Here is a 26654-nt window from a genome sequence, read left to right as displayed (position 1 = left end):
CGTGTATTGGTGTTATTAATACTGATAACTGCTGGAAAACATTTAAGAAAAAGATTACACAAGTATTCAGTTCTTCATAACATAGTATTTAATTTTATCACAACTATTTCTGCCCTGACGAAAAGAGATTAAGCATCAGTCCATGATCATACGTATGTTCATGCATCGGTCGTTCCAAATTTTGAATCAAACCGGAAACCGAGATGATTGATATGAAACCGGAAGTCGGAGTGATTGATGATTGATGATCGACTTGTTTAACGAAATGAATCATGAGTCATTTGATTCACCTAGTGATTCAATCTTTTTGATCGAATCGTTCATGATCGACCCATCACTAGTACCGAAGTAAGTAGAAGGAAGACAAAGAATAGAAGGGAAAATGACTTGAAATGCTACAACACTGGAACGTGTAAGGTTAGGTCTGTATTTTAATTAAATTGTGTGATTTATCTACGATATAAGTAGTTGTGTGGAATAATAACCGCTGTAACTCTGTGATTCGGACGAATGGATATCGTGCCATGGATCATGTTGATGCCTTTCTAATTTAGTTTCCGGCTGGTTGTTTCCATTTGTTATACATGTGTTCAAAATATTTATGCAGCACTTCCCACTTTAGGAAGGGAAATTGTGAAATCAACGCGAAAACTCCATTATGTTTACCGTGTAGCAAATATGTATATAGCAAATATGTATGTGTTTACTAGCGGACAGCCGAATGAAACAAAAATTCTTAGTTGTTGCGTACTTGCGTTCTTTCTTTAGAATGGGCTGATCATTAAGTGTATATGTAACCTTCATCGACGTTTTCTATCCTGTTCTAACATGGCCAACTTTAAAGTATTAGAGTTGGCCATGGTTCTAATCATCTTTATTGCCATTATTTCGTAATCTGCATAACCTATAGCAGTATATGCTTTGGTGTCTGAATACAATATGGTAATGATTGGTATCTACACTTCTTTGTGTTTCGAAATGAAATCAAAAAAGTCATCATCCCATTGTATGTTTCAGAAGTTGGTCTAATAACAATCTTTAGCGCTTCTAATCTAATCATAGTATACCCTTGTTCTATAGAGCTTCCAGACAACAATAACAGTCTCCTATGATCTTCCCTTCATATGGTGTCCACGGTACCATTGATATTGTGTTGAAGTAATGATTTCTGATCAACATTACCACTCTTCGAAACCAATTCAACTTGCTTTCTGTTAAATATCTATCATTTGAATTACATGTATCTTTAAATAAATGCCTTTTTCTTATGCTTGTTTCAGGAGAGTACCAGTTGTGATTGCAAGCGTTAATCTAGGTGTGAACTGATGTTGGAAAATTGTACATTTTTGAGTGATTGTTGAAGGAGTCGAATTCCTTGGAAAGTAAACCATCTCTAGGTGTGTTTATGAGTACATACACAATGGAATTCTCTTAAGGCCGTTTTACACGGTACACGGAATTGCGCAGGTTAGAGCTGCATTAATTTCTAAAATGGCGTGGAATTGTGCGAATGCATGAACGAAATTAGAACAGGGGCTATTTTGCCGTCTCGCATCCACGCATTCTCTCATGTGTTCTAGCAATTCACCGCTTTACACGACGCAATTTTAATTGCGCCTTCACACGTACGTCAGACTGTGCAATTCCGTGTACCGTGTAAAACGGCCTTTAGGTAACTTGTACATGTAAGGAAGTCAACAGAGATTTTTGATTGCCTAGGTCATGATGAGGAAGGAGGGGCAGGAGCAGATCCAGGATTTCTTTGTGGGGGTTACAAGCAAGGCCGTATCCCGGATTTTGTTCTGGAGGGTCACAAGGATACCTCGTAATACAAAACGAACTCAATGATATTGGGACCATACTAAAAATCTTGCATATTTTTAAGGGTCTGAGGGGGGCACGTGCCCCCCCTAGATCCGCCTATGGTCAGGGGTTAAAATCCCAGAAATTTTAGGGAGATACAATCCAAATATGTATTACCACCATCAAACGAAGAATGAAATTTGCCTAATACCCACATGGACCCTCCCAAAAAAAATTTTCTGGCTGCGGCCTTACCCATTGCATTCCATGCAGCAATATATGTGTCATTTGCTTAATATGATTAACCCTTAGACCACGGGACATTTTTTACACGTTTTGCTCGCTGGCTGCCGGTGAAATTTTTTTTGTTTAATGTTTTGCCATCGCTGAAATACTTGCAGAAGTCTCCAAAAAAATTTATTGCTACTGGAATAACTTTCGCTTGGGCACTTTCCCTCGAAGTAAGGATCACTAAGGGTTTTAACTCTCCTGGGCCAGCCCTTATGACAGGGGGTGCCTTCATATCGTACTGCCCATGACATATTGTTTCCTATCTGCTCCACGCTGTTAATGCACTTATGACAAGTGCCCAAATGTATGCCCATCCCATCGTATGAAAGAAGGAGGGTCACCCCAGATTGTAATAGTTCGCATCCTGAGATACACTGGGCTAGGCTAGAAGGGAAAATATTTCTTGCTTCTTTCCCGCAAAGGCTGGTAACAAAGATTGCAAACTCCCACAGCCCGGGGGTTAAGTACCAGTGAGAAGATGTCATTAAGAATTAGTAGCTGTGAAATATAAAGTAAAATCATTTAACCTATTCTAATTATTTCTGAGGATTTTGTGGGTTGTAGGATTATGAGTAAAGGTGCTATTTTGGTATTTGTGGTAAATGGGGATGCTTCCTTTCCTTTTAGCGGTACTTTTTTCACCATGGTATGGCAAATACATTTGAATATCCCCGCAGAAGTTGTTTGTAAAAAATTATTTTACTGCTTATGACAATGCCAATAAAATCAAATTGTTGGAGAGAGATGTAAGACATTCTATATGACGCTATCAATTTTAGTACATTCAGTGTGGCTATTTATTTTCCTTTTCTTCTGTAATGCCAAATATGTATCTATTTTCTTATCATATTAAGGTCTTACAAGTTATTAACCATTATCAGCAAATAAAGATCATAAGATATCATCCACAATGAGAGTCTAAAAGCAATGATGCAATATATTGGAAACACCATTGCTATAAGTCAGTTATCCCTGAGATAATGCTCTTTAAAACAGCAAAATCGATGTTGAGAACCAAGAGAAGTGATTAAGGAAATATTCAACTCTCACTAGGGCCACCTTCAAGGAAGACATACGGCATAAGTTGAAAAAATTTCGGAAGGAGAAAAAAATATGTGGGAATTTTTAAAATGACTATTATGTGATGGAAGGTGGGGGGGAATTATTGCATTAGTATTGGGTGGGTGCCCCTGCAAGTCACTACTACTCAGAAATTATGAAATAAATTTGATGAAATGCTAATTCTTTTAACAGTTCCAGTTGATGCTAAATACTGGCATGCAATACCACAAGCATCCCTTCCACTTTTGGCTCAGTCTCACTGTCTTCGCTTTCATTGCTTTCGTCATCTCCTTAAGAGTGCTTTCAATAATTTCTTCCACGTCAACCTCTTTGTCAATGGCCATCAAATTAAAGAAATAGCAAATTGCCGGCCTCAGTGGCGGCGGGGTAACGTCCTCGCCTGCCAAACACGAGGTCGCGGGTTCGAGTCCCGCCGGGGTAGGTTTCTCCCGTCCAGGGCATGGTTGTTCGTGTTTGTTTACTTGTTAAAGATGTTGAATACCCCGATGTCAAATGGCCAATATGTGCTGTATCCGGTGCTTTGAGAATAAATAAATAAATCAATCCCTTCTTTTTATCTTTCCCATTATTTTATCAAGAGTTTGCAACCACTCAGTGTTCTTATGCTTCAGAATATCAGAGGTTTGTATCTCATTCAAAACAAAGTGAACTGCTTATTTACGGGCACCACTTCCTCTATACATGTGTTCTAACATCTACACTTTCTCTCGTGAGGAAAAGATTGTATCTTGTAATACAATCGAGTTGCCCTAGAAACGAATGAACTGTCACAATGCACAAGTACCACCAAGGTGGCACTGTTGGAGAAGTTTGAAAGGCACTAAAGTGCGTCATCTATTGAAAACCCTTTTGAGTTCAACATCCAACCAACATAGAAAATGGCTGGTAATAGGCTGCCACGGTAAATGGCTATGTTCCATTAGCTTCAGGGCTAAGGCCTTCATGAGTTGCTCTTTTTTTTGGTATTACCATTTCTAAGAATGTACTCCAGGGCACCTTTTTGTTCATTCGCTCAAATCAGCATTGTTGATTCTACACTGGTTTGAGTATTTTTGTTACCTTTCGCCTGGAATTCACTAATGGTATTTTTTGGAAGTATAAGCTTTATATTTTTGAGGGATGGGTGAAAAATCCCATGGATATTGTGTCCTTATGAGAATAAACTGTGACCAAAAAAGTGTCTGTGTCTGAATCCTAGAGGTTAGATCTTTAAATATGCTCTGCTTTTCCTCCTTCAGTCAGGAAATTGATTACTTTCTGCAAGTAAGAGGTGTCTGCAAACAGGTTTCTTTATATATGAAAGTGTGATTTGTTAAATACGTGGAAAATATGTCTCATTCAGAGCTTAGTATTAATAAAATTAAAATTGTTGGCAATTATTGACAAATGATTTGTTCTCGTGAATGGTTATGGTGCATTTTATATTATCTTCATGTCTCTTGAAGACATTACAAAATGTATTGAAACTGACCATGAGATGGAGGAAAAACAGGGTAATAAGTAATGGGTTTTAAACTAATTTTAAAACTTTTCATAATCAAAAAACATCATTTGTTTAAGAAATATTTTGTAAATTCATGATTTTTCAATATTATGTTTTCTTTTATGATGGAAAATAATTGTGTCTCTATTTTGGGGAGGGGGGTCCAGACCCCCCACACTTACGGTACTTCTGGGATCATAGAGAATGTCCTGGTGGTCCTGGGACCAAAATAAATAACCAGACCACCCATTTTTCAAATAAATTCTTTAGTCTATTTTTTTCTTCAAACATTTGGTTCCCGTCTATCACGCAACACTGTTTTGGTATTTTTTTAAACTGTGTACGTATTTTAAATGTGCTCATTGTAACTTTTCTTCAAGATATCTATTTTTTCTGTTTTGCAGGATATTGGTGTGCTTTTCTAGGTGGAGATTCCTGTTTATCTGAGTTTATGGTAACTGGTGGTGGCTTGGCTTTGTGTGTGATTTTCCAGAGTATTGCTGCCTGTCATCTACAGGTTACGTGGTAAGTGTGGAATTTATAACAATGGCTGAGGAGCATTTTAGACCAATTGCTGCTCCTACAGTAAGGTACTCAATTAGATGGGTTGTTTAATTCTGGAGGTTGCCTTTTCTTGGATATCTAGTGGGCAATGATTCACAACGGGGACATGTTGACGTTGATTTCTTTCCATCCTCAACCCGATTGCTGCCAGGTATGGTTAAAAACATATCCATGGGCAACTGCAAAATAAACTTGCTTGCACCAGACAGCCTTGCTTTGTTCCTCCTCTCCCAACCCCATTCAACACATTATTGCGTAATATCTTTCTTATTCAAGGATAATAGCCAATTGATAATATGTACTTTCAACTTACTCAGTCTAATCTCTCCCTCCTTTTTGGTCCTTCTTGTTCTTAGCATGTGCAACAGAAAATTTCTGAATGGTACAATATGTTTCACCACACTGTGGCATGTTCTTATGCTGCTTTAATTCCAGAGGAATTTATGAAGTTTTTGCATTTAAACCTTTTGTAACGATCAAAATAGCAGGGGAAGCATTAAAAAAATATTTCTCTCAAAAAATGGCAGGCATTTTTTTTCACAAACAGTCAGCACATCATCTGACTAAATAAGCTGCACAAAAAATTACTATTCTTTCAGCTAAACACTTCAGTCATTCAATATTCATTCAGAAAATATCACTTTAAAAATTCACAAATAAATAAATTACACAGGTAACAACAGCCTTAAGAATACAGTACTCAGTCACGACAAAGGATTAGCGTTTATTCATGCAGTCTATGAAAACCTTCACTGTGATGAAGGTGGCACACATTTTATTGTCCTCAGATGATTGATAAAACTCAATTCCTTCACACTGTGCACCACACAACAAATGATGCTCTCAAAATCAATCACAAATTCCTTCGTGACCAATGACTAATCTTCATTCCTAGTTACTGGCCAGTGGGAGCTTCCAATTAAAGCTCAGGAACATCAAAATTGAGCACAAAAAGTTATAAGACTGATTTCCCAGAAATTAATAAAAGCTCATCTCCTGGTAAGTCCGTTTTGCTTTCATTCTTGATCAAGTAGGTCCCAGTATTTTTCTCCTGTCCCGAGCAAACTTGGAGATGTTGGGATCTGCTCTTATGATGCCCGCCAGCTGGTGGGTTCCACCGAATGTGTTGGCACGAGTCCCTTGGCACATGGAGAGCTGTGTGGCCTCCAGTTTGGGATCACAGTTAACCAAATGGAAGATATGCACCAGACCTGGGTCAGCTGCCCGAAAAATCTTGATCTTCTTTGAGCCTGAAATAAATGAAAAGCATTAAATGAGAGTGAAAGTATCACGGTCAACCTAAACTAGCATTCAAAAAGGATAGTTCTATATTTTTTCAGATTTTTTTATTCATTCCTGTACCGGCCCTGAATGAGTTACGTAGGACAGGTTATAAAGGATGTAAAAGAGATGTAAAAGGAATACGTCTCTATGAAAAGGTTAGTATCCCAAATTCGTGTTTTCTTAAGAAATTCACCACCCTTTTATCACCAGTGGCATATAATATTATCGCCCTTTCCACCAGTTAGCGCTGCTGTCCGTCTCAGTCCACTTTCATTTTGTCCCTTCGTCACAACTTAACTGGTTAGGAGAGAGAAATGGAGAGTTGCGTCAAACCAATCTTAGGATTGTTGACTAATGATGATGACCACCAAAAACAACCTGCAACACCACAAAATAGCATTCAAAAAAGGATTGCTATATTTTTTGAGTTTTTTTTATTTATTCCTGTGGTGCCAAAACCAGCTCCATTGGCAGTGGTATTGAGAATCCCCAATGTATTTTGATTATGCTATCGAATTTGAATCGTGAACTTTGCTTCTGGTCTTCTAGCCCACTTTTCATTGGAAGTTCAGACTACAAAAATATGTGCTAGGATTTGTCTAAATATGGTTGAATTCAAGGAATCATGTTAGCCTAGCTAATGCTAAATTTGAGGTGTGACCTGGCCCAGGGACAGTAATTGGCATCCCTACCTTGATTATAAGTAATTCGCAAATATATCACTCTGTACAGGGTGAGCTCTACCCTCACCTGTCCATACCCAACTTTTAGTTGAAGCACTGAGTGATTGTTAGTAATTATATGACAAAGATATTGATGGCAAATGAAAATCTTTAAACTTTATGGGCACAGTTGTAATGTTCTAAAGAAATGGTAGTATAATCAGTGAAAATTTTCACAGAATGTTCTATCCTCAATTGTTGGCAATGTTTTGCATTTTCTGCATTTGTGGTCACAATCATCTAATTATTCCTAGTCAATAGTATGTAGCTTTGTAGCTTCATCAATTCTGCCCAGGCAGGAAAAAAAGGAATTTTGCTGAACTGTTGTTGAGAGGTACCTACCAAATATTTCCTGTTTGTAATCTTATTTGTATTTTGACGAATCGTTAAAAACTGTATTCGGCTTTTCCTTAGGGTAATTACGTAAATTTTGTTAGGCAGCAAGGAGGTAGATTTTCTGCTTTTTAAAGTGTGCATTAGAAAATTTGAATGGTACTGAAAGAAAAATCCTACAAAAACAGTGTTACCAATGTAGGCATTACTGCAGTAATTATGCTTGAAAATTCTTTCGAAAATTTTTTTTGACATTCTTACCTCCTGGCAAACAATTAATAAAAGGAATATGATGTGTAAAAAATCTTTGATAGACAAAAATAAAATGATTTGAGTTATCCAAAACAGTGGAGCAGGACGACGAAGTAGCCTGTCATAACTTTCACAGAACAGTCCTGCTTAAGAGCTTGGCTGTCTACACTCATCTCAAAACTACGCCGAATTTTTCCAATAAGGTAAATCCTTGCAAGCCAGTCAGTGGAACAATAGGAAAGCAAAAATTGATCTCATTGGACTGCTGTAGTATTGCTTTGTGTTTTGTTGCAGCTACTCCTAACTGGGCAAAAACAAACTATGGCAAATGGGCAAGTGGCAATAATTCCCATTGAAAAACTCGTCTCCTAGAAGAATTTTTTTGGTGGAAGGGAAGCGCCTTTATCGACAAATAGAAACCCGGTAGAGTTATTTTTAAATTATTTGATTCAGGGCACTGATGGATTTTGACAAGTGAGAGTGCTGAATTCCGAACACATTTAAATGAGCCCTAGGTGATTTTTATGTTTGATGGCATCTGAGTTTTCATCACATCTCAAATCAAAAGAGGCGATACTATGGATCATCTCTTGCTACTCCACTTTCATATTCATCCAAGCATAGATTATTAAGAAAAAGTTAGTTTGGTTCTTTGGTTCCACCAGTTCTTGAGCTTAGGACCTGTATTGGAACTGAAGCTAAATAGAATTGGTACTGAAATAATTTGTGGAAAACCCAGTTTAAAAAATGTTGTTGATCTTAATTTATATACTGTACTTAAAAAGTGATTTTATGAAACTAATCATTTGTGAGATAATTTAATGCATTAATTTAGGAAGCTTTCTTAATAGCACAACGAAAATCTGTATTAGTAAAGAAAGCAATACAGATAAAACATGTGATTAAGAGCGGAGAACAGTATGGGGAACCAAGTTGGAATCTGAACCAGGAAAAAAGCTTTAACTTACTTGAAACTTCAGCTTCATTCTTAAATAAATATAGCTACAAAGGGAAGCAAAGGCTTTTGTATAACTGAATATACCCAATGTGTTTTGAAAATGGAACCATACGCAATGAATTTTTGAAGCAGAATCTGTTGTCAGCAATTTCCAGGGCAACCGCTCTTGCAGCAATTTTGTGATTTCTTTACACTTTCAACACTTATGTATTTACTTAAAATAATTAGAAGTACATACTATGTCTAACTTTTACTGTTCTGAAATCAGCTTTAGTTACTTGCGCAAAGTAATACGTATACAGTTGTCATCTGATAAGAGTGTTATTTCTCTTGAAATTATTTTAGTAATGTTTGTGGGTTATTAATGATCACCCCTTAAGATTCTTATCATTTTAGTCATAAAAAATTATTGTTAAATACACTGGATAAATATCTTCCAATCATTTAATTGTTTCTGAGATTTAATGAACCAGTTTTTTTTAAATATTCTAGTTCAATTTCATCATTAATTTATCTTTCTCTTGAAATATGGGGAGTACATATATTAGAATGAGCAGGTAATGGATGACATTTTTCTGAGTAAAATTCCATTTTAATCTCTGAGAAAGCTCCATTTGGCTGAATCTGGTTATTTTTTTTAGAGAACGTGTGTGCACTCAGCACTTTAAGAATAGTGATGTGCAGAAAAATTATGCGGCACCAGTAGTGCTTTGGGTCTTCTGGATTTGGGATCTTGCTATGGATTCATATGTAGCAAGATTCAACAGTGAGAAAGTAGAAAAATTCCAAGGTTTGCATTATCTGAGAATGAATTGGGAAATTTATGTTGGCTGTACTTCTTATGATGGCTTGTGATTATGCTTATGAGTTCACTTAGTTAGAAACAGCTGCATAACTCACTGGTGGCATAGCCAGGAATTTTGTGCTGGGGGTCCAAAACCTGGGGGGGAAATGTTTGATAAACAGGGTACTAAGTAAAGGTTTTAAACTAATTTTTGCACATTTCATAATCGAAAAACCTCATTTTTCAAAAAAATCTTTTTTATATTCATGATTTTTCAATATTTTGTTTTCTCTTGCGTTGCAAAGTAATAGCCCTTTATATTTTTTGGGAGGTCCGGACCCTCCAACCCTCCCCCCTCGCTACGCCATTGTAACTCACCTTTTGACTGATTGGCTGCATCCAGCTTTCCAGCTCGTATGAATTTCTCATAGAGATCAACATCTTCCTTACCCCAACCACGAATGGAAGTGTCCATCCCACCTACAGCCTTGAGGTCACTGTGGTACACACTCACTATTCCAAACCCATAGTTTCTCCAGTAACCATGGTCATCGTTTATTATGAAGTGATTCACTGGTCCCCCATTTGAAGTGTTTGCGTACACAACTTCTGGGTCAAATTCACTGAAAACTACGGGGAAATACACTTGGCGGCCCTGTATCGTGTTTAGCCTTATCCTCCGCAGTGCTTCTGCTGTGAAAGCAATGTCAACATCGACGAGGAACAACAAAGCATCCTCCTTGCAATGTGCGGCACCCATTTCCAGGGCAACCGCTCTCGCAAAACTCTCTTCCATCTCCGGGACCACTGAAATTTTGGCACTCGGATATCTCCGCTGTAAGCTGCGAAGGAGGGCTATGGTCTGATTGGCGATCACTACGCGAGGACCTTTCCCTACGGTGGCTTGCCCTTCTTCTGGTGGATCTGGGAAAAGGACTACGACCAATTCTGTTGCCTCGTCACGTTGCAAGCACACTGTCTCATAGGTGCCGAGGAAGCGATAGAATGCATCGAGACGTCCAGCGAGGGGAAGCACAAAGCTGATGACTTTGGATTGTGCTATGGTTGGCGTAGCTGTTGTGCTCCTTAAGCCAGACAACAGAGTTTCTACTCCTGCCTTCAGGTCCAGTTCAAAGCCAAATACACTCATATCTTTGGCAGTTGAGAGTGGCTCAACTGCTTGTCCATCGAAGACTTCTCGTGCTTCAATCCCAAGGAAGTGGCGGTGAATATAAGCGTGGCGACGAACAGGAACAGTCATCTTTCGTCCCCTGTACTTTTTGTAGACTAGAAGCAAGTCAAGAATGAAGTCAGCTCCAAAGAGTGGGTTGGTTCTTGAGTATGCGTAAAGAATTTCTTTGAAGTCGATCACACGACCTCGTTGTTTGGAGAAGGCATTGATGGAATCCATTACCTTTAGAAGGAAAGTGTACAGATTAGTATTTCAATTTAGATGGTTCCGCTACTCAAATTTCATGCATTGTAGTTCTCTTTAATCAATGGATTTTTTGTGAGTTTTTAAAGCCTTGTAAACACTAGTTACGTTGAATGAGATTACTCAAAAATTTGATAGTTTTGACAGCTATAGTTCCATAGAGTGAACAAATGCACTTTAAGTGATGATAGCTTATAGAAATATTATCATGAAGATATTTTTAGCATAACGGTGGTGCTTTTAGTTTGAATGAGAGGAATCAACACTTATTTCTATGAAACTTCATTATTCTACCTTCTTCAGAGACTTCATTTTGAAGTTGCTGAAGCAGTTGTCAGGGACTGGCTAGAAATTCATGAACTTCCTTATTGTTGCTTGAAGTAATAATTTGGGGTACAGAAACGGTTTGGAATCATACATGTCCTACATAGCTAAGTTGTCTTTTGAATAACCCTGAGAGGTGGATAGTCAGCTTTAGTAATCAAGGAGATAACCAGTCGATAATCTTAGCAATCGGTCATCTCCTTCTAACATCCACTGAGCCCTATGGTTGGGAAGCCAACACATTACACCATATCACCAAATAATAGTGGCTTTGACTATAAGGGACCTCATATTAAGTGATTTCTTCTTGCCAAAGTATCAAAGTAACATTATGCGCTCCATTTATGAGCATGGTTACTCATTCCTCTCGGTTAGGGTGTCAAATTGTACTTTTGGAGGAATGCTTTTTTTGCGATGACTTTGTAATATGGGTGCAGTTATGTGGAGGCCAGAGGGAGCCTGGCCCGCTAACTTAAATGGTAACATAATAAAAGACACACTGAGTTATGTTTTCCGCAAAAGTTTAATTGACCAACCCAGGTTTTGACGTGGACAATATGTCATTTTCAAAGGTAACGATTAACAATTTGCGAGCTTATTTAATGCAGGGAGGAGGTCATTTACCTTTAACCCTTTCCCTGTCTAAGGTATGTTTCCTGTAACCAAGTTCTACCAAATATTGCCATCCAGTCTTAAGTTGAACTTTAATGGTAATTAGTCCGAAAAAAGTACGAAACATGCACATTCAAGTAAAATGAAAGTAAAAGAATCAAAACTTAAAATAAATTTTAGCCTTAATTAATATTTAAAATGCTGTTTTCAGAGGCTAATTTTAATAAATTTTGGAACCCTTAAGGGCTATGGAATACTCCCTGTTTCACTGGTGGGTTTACCATAGCCCCTAAACCCTCAGCAGGATTGCTGGCCTCCTAACATGAAACTCTAAACTACTCCATGCTTTGTAAGTATCAAGGGATACCATTATGATCACTAAATACCCATTTTTCTGCCCCTTTCATGAATAATAAGTGAAAGGAAGAAAGATGTCATGAAGCATGTATCTTTTATGCAATATAGCGAACTCACCTCCCTGAGTACATCGTCCAAGCCCTCTCTCAAGGCAGCTTCCATCCGTCTTCTTGGATTCGAATTCGAGTCAGAAAACAAACTGCGAGATATGAAATCCCATCGAATGACTTCATTTTCTGTGTGAGGTTTGTACTGGTTCAGTCCTGCTGACAATCCTGTGATGATTGGAAGGAGGAAAATCAAAAATAAGCTTACGAATTGGAAATCATTTAATCTTTCTATTCATAAATGAGAAAGAGAGCTCAAGTGATGAATTTACTGTAGTAATCACTTACCTAATTTTGCATTATCACCCAAATAGCCAGGTTTTCCTCTCTGAATTGGGAAGAGTGGGACACCAGGTGCTAAACTATAGCTCTCAGAAGCATTTGGCGGGATGCCCAATGAATTCAGGACACTCGCTATGTCACGATGGAGATTCAGTGATTTTTGCTGCAATTCCTGAACCTTTAAAGTCTGAGAGGCGAAAGGTGAGGAGGAATTAAATATTATTTTTGGTGAAGGTTTTTATTTTTGAAGTGAGTTATTAATCTACATTTTAATGCAAAATGATACATTTTTATAAAAACATAAATGCCTGGTAATATTTACTGTTTTATTTTCAATGATTACAAAGACCTATACATACAGGGGCGGATCCAGGATTTTTTTCTGGGAGGGGCACGAGCAAGGCCGTATCCAGGATTTTGTTCTGGGTGGGGCACAAGGATACCTCGTAATACAAAACGAACACAATGATAATGGGACCGTATTAAAAATATTGCATATTTTTGAGGGTCTGGGGGGGGCACGTGCCCCCGTGCCCCCCCCCTGGATCCGCCTATGTATACATATGTAGTTCATGTATTTCTTTGGGATAGGTGATCAATGTAGGGATATATAATGAGGAGTAGGCAGGGTCAGGGAATTGGAACCCTGTAAAATGTTTAGGAGATACAATTTTAATTTTGCCTCCAAAAGGCAATGATATATGTACCTCATTTCCATAAAATCTCATGAATTTTTTTCTGGCAATTGCCATGCTGAAAGCCTAACTTGTTAAGCTTAATTTCACCTGTGACAAAAAATTTTCTGAGGACTTTAAGTAGACAGCTGGAAGTAGCAACTACCGATTACTTGGGTAATCATCAGTTCAGGTTCTATTTATTCAGGTTCAGTTTATTCGGATGTGAGTGGATAGGTCTTTAATTTGTGGAGGTCGATTCATCATTTTCTATATGGCACCTGTCTGCTGTAGATTAAGGCTTTTTTTGTTTAAGGTATATGCCAAGGAGATAATAAATGTGGCCTAAGCATAGTTACACATAGGAGTTTTGAGTTGGGGAATTGATTTTTAAGTCAGTTAGATTCACTATAGATCTGGCCTTAAATACCCAGTCAGAGGCAGTTGCTTATAGGGTCTGGTGAATACCCTTCTTAAACAGTGTGAGAATTATGGTATGATGGTTTACCAAAGGAAATTTAAATTCATTTCCTTTGAGAGAAAAGTTGCTGAGGCATAACATATACGTGAATGGATAAAACTTGAGTAGGTGGAAAAGTTTTACTTCTTATCAGACCTTCTATGGAAAATGGACACAATATTTAGGATATTAGGAAGACAATTGTGGTATATTATTGTGTATGTAATTTGTATACATAAGTTTAGTGCATCATTTGTTCTTGCGCCATAAAATATACGGGATGCAATGCCTTATCGTCACTTGCACGGCAGCAAGATAGAGTCATGTCATGACGTTGGCAATGAGGGTGGGATGCCGAATTTAATGGACAATTTTTGTGTTGGGGTGGATAATTGGGATTCTTACAAAGAAAGACAGAATGAATAATATATATGTATTCAAGTTATTACAAGAATAAAAATGGCAAAGGAGGTGATTATATATAGGAAAGAGTTGATGAGAGAATGGCAATGCAAAGAAAAGGCTAGTGATGAGCATGACAAGGAGCAGGTGCGCAGCTAGGAATTAAGGCTGGGGGGGTTTAGGTGCAACTAATACTCAATTTAATCACCAGCTTCAGTATTCAAATAACTAACTTCAAACCAACAAGAATAACTCAATCATCACAAACCCTTATAGATAATATCCTTACAAAAATTGATCTCAATGCCATAAAAACTGTTGTGGTAGAAACTGACATCTCTGATCATTTTCCCATTCTCACTACAGTATCAATCAAAACTCATTCTACACACAAAGTGATCAATAAAAGAAATTTCAGTGATCACAATGTCGCATATTTTCAATACATTCTTCAAGCTCAGGATTGGTCTGATGTATATCGTGCTAGTTCCTTTGAAAAAAGCTTTCATGCTTGTTACACTAACTTCCAACATCACTTTGATGTGGCTTTTCCGCTAGAAACCAAGAAAATCCAGAATTACTGTATCCTGGGTCACCAATGATATTCAATTTTACTCCAAAGTCCTTAAAAAACCTTGCAATAGGGTGGTTTCCTTCATCAAAGAAAACGAAAGGCATTGATTGCGATTCGTTACCCACCATTAGTGTATTCATAATATACAAATTATTTTGTTTTAGAAATACCGGGTTAGACGAATGGCAATGGTCCATTTTTATCCTCATTTGAAAAGGGCCAGATTGGCGCCCATGCGATGCCACTCCACGTGACGTCACAGGGACCTAGTTTCTATACGAGAAGATAGGAGTTATACGTCGTCTGAGGTTACCATTGCATGCATGAGGCGCAGAGCTCAGGGAAACATGTCTTAATAATCACCTATTAAAACTGGCTAAGGTCGGAAAGTTTTCCTCGTTTGATAAGTTATTAATAATCCTTATTTAAGCCAAGCGCTACCAGTCAGCAGGGTACTAGGCTAGCCGCTAGCAGCCTGCGTCGTATCAGCGCTAAGCCTCGCCTCAAGGTCACCTCGCAGGGCGGGAGGGGGAACCAGAAATACGTCACGCGGAGAGACTTCCCGACATTCATACTTAAGCGTCGCGTTTTCGCGCGCTTGAAAATTTTCACTTTTCATTTAATCGCGAAAAATAGATATCGTCATTTACAAATCTAAAAGCGTGAAATACGTACTCCAGGAGTAATAATCTTTCGATTTAGGCAACAAAAAAATAATAGGAAACCACCCTATTGAATCAAAAGCATCTGGTAATGAGGATTGTAAGGCACATTACAGGGAAATGAAAATATGGTATAGGAAATTAATTGTAACTGCAAAAAGGACGTTTAATGACAATGCATTATTTAATGCAAGCAAAAAACAAAAACTGCCTGGAAAATTATAAATGCTGCCAAAGGAAATCTCAAAAATCACTCTCTGCCGAAAATGAAGGACACTACAACAGGCTCTCAAATAAATTACACTGCCCTTGCTGATCTTTTCAATCAACATTTTTCCAAAACTCCTAGCTTAACCTCATCCAATAACCCTTACAGACCATCATTCACCACTACTATGTCATTCTTTACCAGTCCCTGCAGAGAATCTGATCTCAAGTCAATCATTACCAGACTAAGCCGCATAGAAAGTACTGGGCCAGATGAAATAACTGGGAAAGTGATATTATCCTGTTTTGATATCATAAAGTTACCTCTAATACTTAGTGAATGAATCACTGAAACTGGGCATTTTCCCAACACCACTAAAAAGGTCAAGAATAATTCCTCTCTACAAATATAAGGGCAGCATTGATGACCTCAATAACTATAGGCCGATTTCACTACAGAATACATTTTCCAAAATTTTTGAGAGAGTCATGTACACTCAATTAATATCCTACATGGACAAATTTAACCTCTTTTCTAAAGACCAACATGGTTTTCTTCAAGGGAAGTCCACCACATCTGCAATTTATCGAGCAATCGACAATGTATTACTCTCCATTGATAACAAACGTGAAACTTTGGGGCTTTTCTTTGACTTCTCCAAGGCATTTGACCTAGTGAGTCATAAGCTGCTCATGTGCAAACTAGATAGTATGGGCATCTCTCAACTGGATTGCATCGTACCTTCACAATTGATCTCAGACAGTAAATCTTTTGATCGATGGCACTAAACATACCTCTAGTATTTGTTCATCCTCAATGGGTTTATCCCCCAAAACCCCCCTCGCTGCGCCACTGACAAGGAGTGTAGCATGTTGCAGAGCAGTAGCATAGGAGGAAGATAATAGACTTGACTCAGTGGTTGGTTTGTATTGGTGGGGGTAGAGATCGCCCCAGGCTCAGCTACGGGTGTGTGAATATCACATACACAGGGGAAGGGGGCAGTTCCTTTCCTTGGGCCGCCATGCTCTTTTTGGATTTTATTAGGAGGTGTCCAAGTGCCTCACCAATGTTTTGAACCCTGAGTCCTAAGATCAGCAGCCAAGAATACTACTCCACCACTAAGCTACAGTGTTTCCCTAACAATAGACAGTGGCATAGCCATGGTGGGGTCTGGGGGGTCCAGAATATAAAAATACTATTATTATTATTATTATCCTTCATAAAAGAAAACAAAATATTGAAAAATCATGAATTTACAGAATATTTCTTTAACAAATGAAGTTTTTTCGATCATGAAAAGTGTTAAAATTAATTTAGAACCATCAACTTTGTATCCTATTTGAAAAAATATTTTGCCCTGATTTTGGACCTCCTATGAACAAAATTCCTGGCTATGCCACTAATTATAGACTTGTGGATGTAAAGATGTCTTTGAGAAGGAGAATATAGAAGGTGAGAAGGAATGAACAAGTTTGGGGCATGTTGGGTGAAAAAAGAAAAAAATTAAAGAGATATGCTGAAGATGTAAAGTGTATCAATGGAGCATTTACTAATGTGAGCAGGAGAATATTTTAAGATCAAGATAAAGGGTAGGAATATGGGGTGAGCTTGGAAGTGCAAGGAATAGGGCAGGATTCATTGATAAAATCAAGAGTCAAATGAAGAAATAATTAGAGTTTAGGAATGGGGATATATGGGAATAATCACTGGCATAGTAGATACATCATGTTATTTGTAACTCTACCTCAAATGGAAGTGTAACTCTAGTAATCAATTTTTCTTTCCAACAAGGGAAGATATCCAAGTTTCACCTTCGGATCATGTTCAAACTTAGCAGTGTGATTGAAAATGAATTTTTTTTGAGATATGAACAAGGTTTTTTTCTTAAGCATCCAAATGGCCTTCAGTTTTGAGAAATGATTGATGGAAATTACTTGTAAAACACCCATATTCATGCAACTCATTAAATAAATACATCATAATACAATGGTAAAACAGCCCCATTCACATTTAAGGAGACTCCATTGCTCGACTGAAGGAAGAGCTAAGAAGGGGCTGTATTACCAATATATATTGTGGTTTTTGCATGGTGCATAAATCTTAATTTAAATCACAGTTAAAATATTCAGCATATTAGCCACTAATACAAGGAATATTCCCTCGAAAAAATGCCCTTGACCAAAAGTGAATACATATGCAAAAGGTTGAGATAGGATTAAATGCCCTTATTAAAAATCTGCTAATAGTAGTGTCAGGCTGCAAACAGGAACTTTGATGGAGGACTTAATGTATTGTAAAAACTATCTCTTAGTGTAAGAATAAACTAAGCCGTAATATAATTCTGTGAGACTTGTAGCATGGAAAAAAGTTATGACTCTCATAGGAATAATTATGTACAAACATTCATAAGTATAAATAGAGTATCAAAAAGTTATCTTGCACATACCTCATCCTGTAACATGCTGCACAAATAGAAACAGGACATGGAGGATTAGATTTAATATGTAATGAAATGTGTAAACCACTAATACTTATTACATGTTAAATATCACAATTGATAAACTTATTGAAGTTGAAAAATTATTTTCTACTTGCATGATCAATTAAAAAAATAAATATGTGGTGTTACAATGCACATAGTTGGATTATATGTACTTGTCAGGGATAATTTCATAGGTAAACAGCTCATATCAATGACTAAGTTTTAACAACACATATATAAAAAATAGCAACTTTTCAGGACAGCAAAAAAATGATTAATTTATTTTACTTGTACACTGAAATTAAAAACAAAAAGTTCATAATACTAAAAAATAAGCATTTATTTGTAAACAAAGAGTTGTTTTTTGCTTGTATTTTATTTCTTTTTAATGCTATTACACTTTGTTTAAGCTATCTGTCTCAAACCGGCCGAAGTTGAGTAGTAGTAGTATTTGTGTTTAGGGTGCCTCGACAACTAAGGTCATTTGCACCACCGAAGTTGAGATACGTGATGTTAGTTAACTTAGCCATCGATATGGACATTAGTAAGCATATCCATTTAAATTTGTTGATTGTAAAGCTTTTATTTTGGTTACTTTACGTACCCGATAATTTGATGTGATGGAAAAGTATCATTTAATCAAGTGTCATCAGATAAAGGACTAAGTAATTACCCGCATATAGTTGTGTATCCTGTAGAGGTTCTTGTGATTCTTGACTGGGTGAAGGGTAATCGCTCTGTGAACCTCTTTCTGCTTCAAATTCCCTGAGAATGCCTCGTGACCACTAGAGTTGTGGTAGAGGATAGTCTGCATCTGAAATGAACAATTTCAATTGATATACTTATTGTGAGTTGAATAATAACTAGGTCAATGCATAAGAAATTACATTAAAATCTTCATTAAACACTCTATTATTGTACATTATTGCCTATTTCACTCTAATTTTGTGGGGAGCTGGCCAATAATTCTTATGATAAATGCTTCTTTATTTTACAATGTCCCCAAATTTGAACTATTTTGCCCTTGCTCCTGTCAAAGAGATGCCTTACTTGATTTACTTGGAGGAGAACATTGTAGGAGAGGAAAAACCACTAATTAGCATACTTTACAATTACTAAGGAAGTAGTCACAGGACACAACAGTCGGGAGATTTGGTGGAATTTGAGTGTCTTTCTATAGATAGACAACTATAACTATATTTTTGACGTAGATACCACATTTAAGCTAAGTGTTTGCAGGAGGGAATAAACAGCTATTTAAAGTTTTATGTGAGGTGACCGGTTTTTGTGAATTATCAAACCTGTATTCAAGGATTTAAAACTTAATCTTGAATATCTTACAACAGTTGCTGCTTTATATTTTGAAAAAATACTTTGATTCGAAATTGATGTATTCACTGGATATCCTGGAGCACTAACTCACTCAGTGATTCAACTTTTACGTTGGTTTGAATAGGTGAGGGAAGAGCTCACTCCAGACTAAGCTATCATCATCACAGGTCAACAATCTGAAGAATAGGTTGTCGCAGCTCTCCGTTCAATTCTACCACCAGCTAATCTTTTCACCCCTTCTTATTTCTTCTCTTAAAAATTCTTCTTTACCTATTCCACATATTTTGTTCGAGGTCTTCCTTTTCCGTTCCTGCCATCTATTTGTCCCTCGACGATTGTCTTCATCAGCCCATAATGTCTCAAGACAAGCCTATAAGACTGTTCTGTCTACTGATCAAGGTTTGCATGAGGCCTCTCTTCCCTCCTACTCTTCTTTGGACTTTCTCATTACCGGTGGCACAGTGAGGGGGAGGTTTGGGGGATAAAATCCCCCCCCCAGAGCTCAGAGAAATTTTCAAGTTTATTCCATTTTACTTAGTTGTATTAACAACACTTATAGAATAGTGTAAGGATTAATAAAATATCCCTCAGAAGGCCGTAAAACTCACCTTTTTGAACCATTTATCTTAACATTTTTCTGGGGAGGGCCTTTGCATCTCCCACTTACCCTGGTGGGTATTCCATAACCCTTCAGACACCCCAGTACTAGTTGCCCTTAAAACCCCCCCACCCCCAGCCTTTATTCCTAGCTGGGCCCCTGCTCATTACTAACTCTGCCTATCCATTCATCCTCATCATTCTTCTGTAACACCACATTTCATAGGCCAGACTAAGCTGTATGCAAGTGAATTTCATGCTTTCACGAATATAGGTTGGGGGTAAGGCTAGTTCCTTTCCCTTAGCCACCTTGCACTCTGAGGGTTTTTTTGGGGGGGTGTCCGAAGGCTTCAACCAGAATTGGAATCAGGGACCCCTCCATCACCAGCTCTATCTGCTAGGCTACCACGCTCCCCCAAATTTGAGCATTAAAATATTTCAACAACTTCAACAGGGACACGGGCATCCAAATCAGCAATGTTTGGAGACCAATATTGAAGTCCATTATATGCTACAAAAATGGAAACAATCAGGTTACACCTGACCTCGGTTGGAGTGTATATTTACTGGAAAATTTTCCAAGAACGGCATTCGGAAGATCCCCTGAGGATGATCAGGAAGTCGCGGATCGAAACGTCGGGAGACATGAACGACATCAACCGATGGAAAACCCGAGAAACTTTTCTGCAATATAATATTTTTTTTCTAACTAAATAAATATGAAGTACATTTTATGCTTTAAACTTGGTGGTATCAGTGTAAAATTTTCAGATGCCATGATATTCAGAATACTTCCTGGGCTGAAAGATTATGCTCCATTACACATGTTCTGGAGTGCTGTACAGTGGCGCCGACTCCATGGGGCCCGAGCCCCCTCTAAAATTCGTTATGGGTGTGAGGAAAGAATGTGTCAGGCTTGTCGATTTTCCCCGGAGTGTCCAGATATCGAGATTCGAGTTGTCAGTGTTCTAATGTTGATCATATGACTCTTCTAAAATTCTTGAAAAACTTAAAACTCATTACTTATAAAATTTCCTGGGGCAAGATCCCCGGTTTGGGCCCCCTCAATATTTTTTGTAAGTCGGTATCCCTGGTGCTGTATGAGTAACATCCATGGATTAAAGAAGCAAATCAATTTCTGACTTCACTCTTAGGAATTTCATCAGAGTCAATTTATTTTGCAAATGACTGCCCCGTCATTGGAAGGTCATTTATGCCTCATAAAAGTTTATCTGTAAAATCAAATTTGAACTATCTTTTGCATTAAAATTTTCTCCATTACCATTCGGCAATGAGACTGTCAGCCACACTCAAAGAGTGATTATTAGAGAGTCCACTAATACGTGCGCTTTGAAAGTATGCGTTGAACCCTGCTATAAACGGTTTTTTTCCTCTACTTTAAACGGGGTTTATGAGACTCTCCCTTGAATGTACTGCAGAGTTTAAAGATATGCATTGTGGAATCGGCTCGTGAAGTCAAAAGCTTGCTATGGCTTTTGCAATTTTAGAATGGAAGTCTGCTATCGGTCCGTTTATTTATGTTAAAAGGTCAAAGATAGGGGAGGTCTGGGGTGATTAGGGGCCCATCCAGGGGCGGATCCAGGATTTTTTCTGGGAGGGGGGGCACAACGGTCTGACAGGCAAACGGTCTTCTCATATTTGGGATTAAAAGCAACATACAATAATTACTGTGAGAAATATTCCCTTAATTTTAATATTAGAGTTATTAATGTGAAATTAAATGATTGAGGCTCCGTAATAGGTACACAAAAAAACGTACGTAATGATAACCATATTAAAAATCTTGTCCATTTTTTGAGCGTCAGAGGAGGGCACGTGCCCCCCCTAATTCCCCCTTTCTAACGAGGGGATTCGGGGGTCCTCCCCCGTAAAATTTTAGGAAATTCCATGCCCGGAAATTGATTTTGATGCTATTCTGGCTCTTAAATACTAGATAAAAGTTAATAAAAAATAGCAATTTCGTAAGAAAAAATACTATGAAAAGTGATAATTTCGCAGCTTATAAAAATTGATATTCTGTTATAAATTTAGTGAACTTGCTCCTTGAAACATCTCCTTAAATCTAAAAAAAAACTCTAAAATATCATTTCCTAATTACCCTTTCAAAAAAAGCATCTTGTTCTATTTTATCTTCTGATATCTTCATTTTATTTATCGATATATTATATTTTTACACTGTTATTAATAAAGTAACTAATGAAAACGTAGAATTATATGATCACAGAAAAACTTTAGTACTAGTAATATGGGTCTCTTTTTAATACACCTTTCATGTACGTTTCACGATAGACGCGAGCGTTGTGGGGGCTCCCTAGGCTTTGGACCCTCGGCTATTGCTGACCTGGCAAGACCGCCCTGGTTAAATACATTGCGACTTAGTTTGGCGAGAGCTCTACCTTCGCCTATCCAAACTACCCACCAGTTAAGTTACTGATTGAGTGAGAATTCATCGAAACTGAAACAGTCTCTACCAACATTTTAAAACGATAAAATTGCGGTAGCAGGCTGACAAAGAGCTCTATCTAGCGTTCAATGCATGAGATAACGTTCAATGCATATATATTTGTTTTGCGGATTTAATTGAACCTCGGCAAATATTTTCTTGGTAGATTTTTGTTCTCCAGAATTGGTCTTTTTTCTTACAATATTTTACACAATGATATTGTTTTCTCACATTTTTGGCAATATTTTTCAACGTTTATTATAATTTTTCAAAAACTCGTAAATTAATGCGGGATAAAATTGGCTCAATACGAAAAAAACAGCGAAAAGCGAATGAGCTTGCAATGGATAACATATAGTAATTACAGCTTTAAAAACTCGTTTTTCGAGTACTGGAGGAAAATAAATTTACGGAAACACTCAGATGCGGGGAGCACCCATTCTTCTAATGGTGACAGGACATTCACCCCCAAAACCAACAATTTTTACTCCTTTTCCGCCCCCAGAGACGGATTAATGCCGTCGTTTAGGAGGGGGCCTTAAAAAAAATATTTGAAACTTAAGTTAAAATCATTTTGAAATAAAAAAAATAAAGCCTAAAAAGAGAGAGCTAATATGTTTTCAAAATAATTTTAAAATTGATTTCAAAATATTCTTACAATATATGTTAAAATATATTTTTCATAAGACTTTGCTGCTTTCGTTGCTGAAGGAATGAATAACCATAAAATATTAATTCTCTCGCTGCTTCATTAATGGTAATACCTTGTAGAACTTCACGAAAATTTGATTGGCTTGTCATAACTGAACATTTACCGTACGTGCGCGTGATATAACCTCCGTTGACTCAAGGGCTCTTTCAGCTTGCTAATTATTTAGGCTAACACTCCTCACTAAACGATGAACCTGCTAAACAAACGCTTGAACCAAATGATCTTAACTCTTAATGTACCAAAAGAATTGATCGTTATTACCCATTACTCGTATAATTATTGGTTAATTAATTTTGAAGTTTTCCTAAAAATGTTTTCATGATGCAAAGGTAAAATGCTCATGACCCCTGATAATGCCTTGAATTAAATGCTTGTGACGCCTCGGTAACATTACCTTGGTAAATTCCTCATTTTAATGTAGTTATTTGAAGTTTCGTTTTACGGAAATAACCTATGAATTTTATTGATGAATATTTATAAATAAATAGGGAACATTTATTTTATATATATACATAGGGAATATTTATTGTGTTATCCCTTTTCGGCGGTAGCCCCTTCTGTGTTTATATGCTGATGGGCAGGGGTTGTATGTTTATGTGGTGCATAATGAGTGTACAAATACAGTTATGTCAGCTCAAAGGATAAACAGCAGTCATTGTGGGTACTGTAGAATAGGTTGGGGGTAAGATTTTGCTCATTGAATTTGAGAAAACGCGGCGAGATGTTTAAAAGTGTGCTTTTCTCAGTCTCAACCACCTATAAATGATGAGACATAACCGAATTGGAGTTTTCCATTTATTGCTTGAAGGAAAGAAATCGCCACTGAATTTCATGAAGAGCGCTCCTTTTTTCATGAAGAGTCGATATTATCTTCAAGTTGTTAAAATTTGACTCCAATCTGCAATATTTTTCGCCCCCTCTGAACCACCTGCTTTGATCTTTGAGACGATGGACTAAAACCTTCGATATTTTGTTAGCGTAGAGCTCATATATGCTCAAAAATGTTATCATCTCTCAATCTCTCTCTCTCTCTTCCGCAGAAGGTCCAGTGATGTTGGCATCCCTTTCAGCTCGACGTTTAAAATTCAAATACTCTGCACCAGATGGTTTCATTTTTATTTCTGCGAATGGTAAACAAAGAATGTTTGTGGTTTCCGTTCCGGCCGTTTCCTTGTGATCTTTTCTGAGAAGACCTCCGGATAGAGCCTCCGGTCGAGCCCTTGCTGGTTCGTCTGAACCCTTATCTCTCAGAGCTTTTTGTACTGAGAACTGGAATGGCAAGGAGGGTGCACGAAAGCGAAAGTCTCCCCGTAATTTCGTCTTCGTCTCGTTTTAAGCAGCCCGCGAGGAAAAACCACTTCCCTCGCGGTGTTCGTGTTGAAAAAAGAAAAAAAAAATGCTCTGACGTAAATCATACTGGCGTGGTGGTAAACTAGGGAGGTCTAAAAGGGGACAGTGCCACAGCTAAGCTAGACCGTTTGGGATGGAAACCATTGAAATTACGGAGAACTATGAATAGGTCATGTTGGTCTTGCATGTTATGTGGCACGATGTGCATGAAATATTCAATTCCGTTCAATTAAATTTCCATGTATCCAATTGGAATTTGTCACTTTTCAATTGAACGGAATTGAATATTTCCAATAAGGTGGTGGAAATTCTTAATATTAGTTAAACGAGACATTGCAATTTTTCCACAGGATTAATTTGAACACGACGAGTTTCGTTGTTAAAACAACATTATCGATTGGCCCTTGATAATGTTGTTGTTACAACGAAACGCGTCGTATTCGAATAAATCCTGTGGAAAAATTGCAATGTCTCGTTTAACTAAGGTTAGGTTGGGTCTACAAAGCGTTTGTAAAAAATTGGGCTTGAAAAGTAATAAGTCAAAAGATGGACTCACCCCGCTACATAGGAAGGAACGATCAAAAATTAAAGTTCAAGAAGCAGAGAACGCACATTTTGAAGGAATTCTTCCGAGGAATAAAGGAGTGGAATGACGTACCTGAAGATTTTTTTATGATCTTCTCCGCTAATATTAAAATTTTTGAGAGTAAGTAAGTGTTCTTCGATTCTTGGACGATTACACTGTGGTTGATTAGGGGGAGTTGGAAAATATGGTTACTTATTCGGTTCAATTTTCATTCGTAAGTAGTATGGCATTCGTATTAGTACTTTTACTTGAGTTACTTAAGGTTCATCGTCTTTCAGCCTTCTATTTTTTTTACTTGTCTAAAAATTGAGTTTTTATGGCAGCTATTTAGTATGCACTAGCTTAAAATTCTGTTCGGCTCATTCTTTCCTCTCCGCATATTTTTTTCCATCCAGTTCCCAGTGCCCAGACGGCCCATGCGAACGAACGTGCATTCGTACATGCTCGTTCTGGGCCGTCAAAAGTTTTCATTCATTCACATATGAACCCGTATGTGTTAACAGGGGCGGATCCAGAATTTTTTCTGTGGGAGGTGAGGGGGGCACAAGCTGACAGGTCTTCTCGTTATTATTATAATATTCTACCGATTAAGGTAGGTTTCCATGGAGTACTAAGGAAGATTTCTGGGAGCTTCCCTTTCCTTCCAGCGCTGCCTTCTTCAATTCACTGTAAGGCATAGTCCCTTTCAATCTATCTAAAAATCCTATTCTTTACCATTCCCTCCCTCGTTTGCCTAACATTCTACCCTCTAACACTATTTTCAACATCCCCTCCCCGCTAAGTACTCCTCCCATCCATACATTCTGTCTCCTCCGTACCTCATCTAAAAGCTGCCTCTCCTCGCCAACCATATCCAGCACTTCGTCGTTCTTTATCCTCTCCGTCCATTTCACCCTCTCCATTCTTCTCCATACCCACATCTCGAATGCCTCCAATCTTCTCTCCTCTTTTTTCCTCAGTGTCCACGTTTCCGCACCATAGAGAGCTACACTCCAAATCAAACTCTTCACTAACCTTTTCTTTAAACTCTTACATAACGATCCTCTCAGAAGCTCCTTCCTGTTCATGAACGCCTCCTTTTTCTAGTGCAATTCTCCTCCTCAGATTTTGGATTAAAAACAAAATACAACTATTACTATAGGAAATATTATCTTTATTTTTATAAGAAAGTTATTAATATTAAATTAAATGATTGTGGCTCTGTGTTACACAAAATAAAACGAATGAAATGATAACCGTATAAAAATCTTGTCTATTCTTTCAGCGTCTGGGTGGGGGTGGGGGGCATGTGCCCCTCTAAATCCGCATATGTATGTTAACGTATAATGTAATCAGGATTTTGATGTTCACGCATAATATAACACTGCAGATCCTAAGTACCTACCGTAAATATGGCTGAGGGTGATTGGATTAGGTACGCAAAAATATTCATTTCCAGTAACTTCTGAGCTTTGTCGCAAATATTAGTAGGTACCAG

General features: G+C 37.7%; 1 protein-coding gene and 1 long non-coding RNA gene across 3 annotated transcripts in view; one reads left to right on the top strand and one right to left on the bottom strand.

Moving 5' to 3' along the window:
* Nucleotides 1–337: 337 nt before the first annotated feature.
* LOC124167293 lies at nucleotides 338–24365 on the top strand. 2 transcript variants are annotated; one of them, XR_006866650.1, is made up of 4 exons: nucleotides 338–422; nucleotides 1281–1397; nucleotides 5065–5185; nucleotides 24282–24365. It is a non-coding gene; the product is annotated as an uncharacterized LOC124167293 (long non-coding RNA). The 2 variants fall into 2 exon arrangements; XR_006866649.1 differs by lacking the exon at nucleotides 24282–24365 and having other exon boundaries at nucleotides 5065–6165.
* The window catches only part of LOC124167290 (chondroitin sulfate synthase 1), a 227048-nt gene continuing 206220 nt past the window's right edge, over nucleotides 5827–26654 (bottom strand). Inside the window, exons 3-7 of the mRNA XM_046545217.1 lie at nucleotides 18810–18950; nucleotides 12681–12861; nucleotides 12403–12560; nucleotides 9936–10971; nucleotides 5827–6474 (exon numbers count right to left, since the gene is read on the bottom strand). Of these exons, the coding sequence (XP_046401173.1) occupies nucleotides 6251–6474; nucleotides 9936–10971; nucleotides 12403–12560; nucleotides 12681–12861; nucleotides 18810–18950 (1740 nt within the window). The 3' untranslated portion in view covers nucleotides 5827–6250. The remainder of the gene's footprint in view (nucleotides 6475–9935; nucleotides 10972–12402; nucleotides 12561–12680; nucleotides 12862–18809; nucleotides 18951–26654) is intronic.

The sequence above is a fragment of the Ischnura elegans genome, chromosome 10, assembly GCF_921293095.1.
Source record: "Ischnura elegans chromosome 10, ioIscEleg1.1, whole genome shotgun sequence".
In the NCBI taxonomy this organism is placed as follows: domain Eukaryota; kingdom Metazoa; phylum Arthropoda; class Insecta; order Odonata; family Coenagrionidae; genus Ischnura; species Ischnura elegans.
The sequence above is the reverse complement of the archived record's forward strand: the minus strand, read 5'-3'. Positions and strand labels throughout refer to the sequence as shown.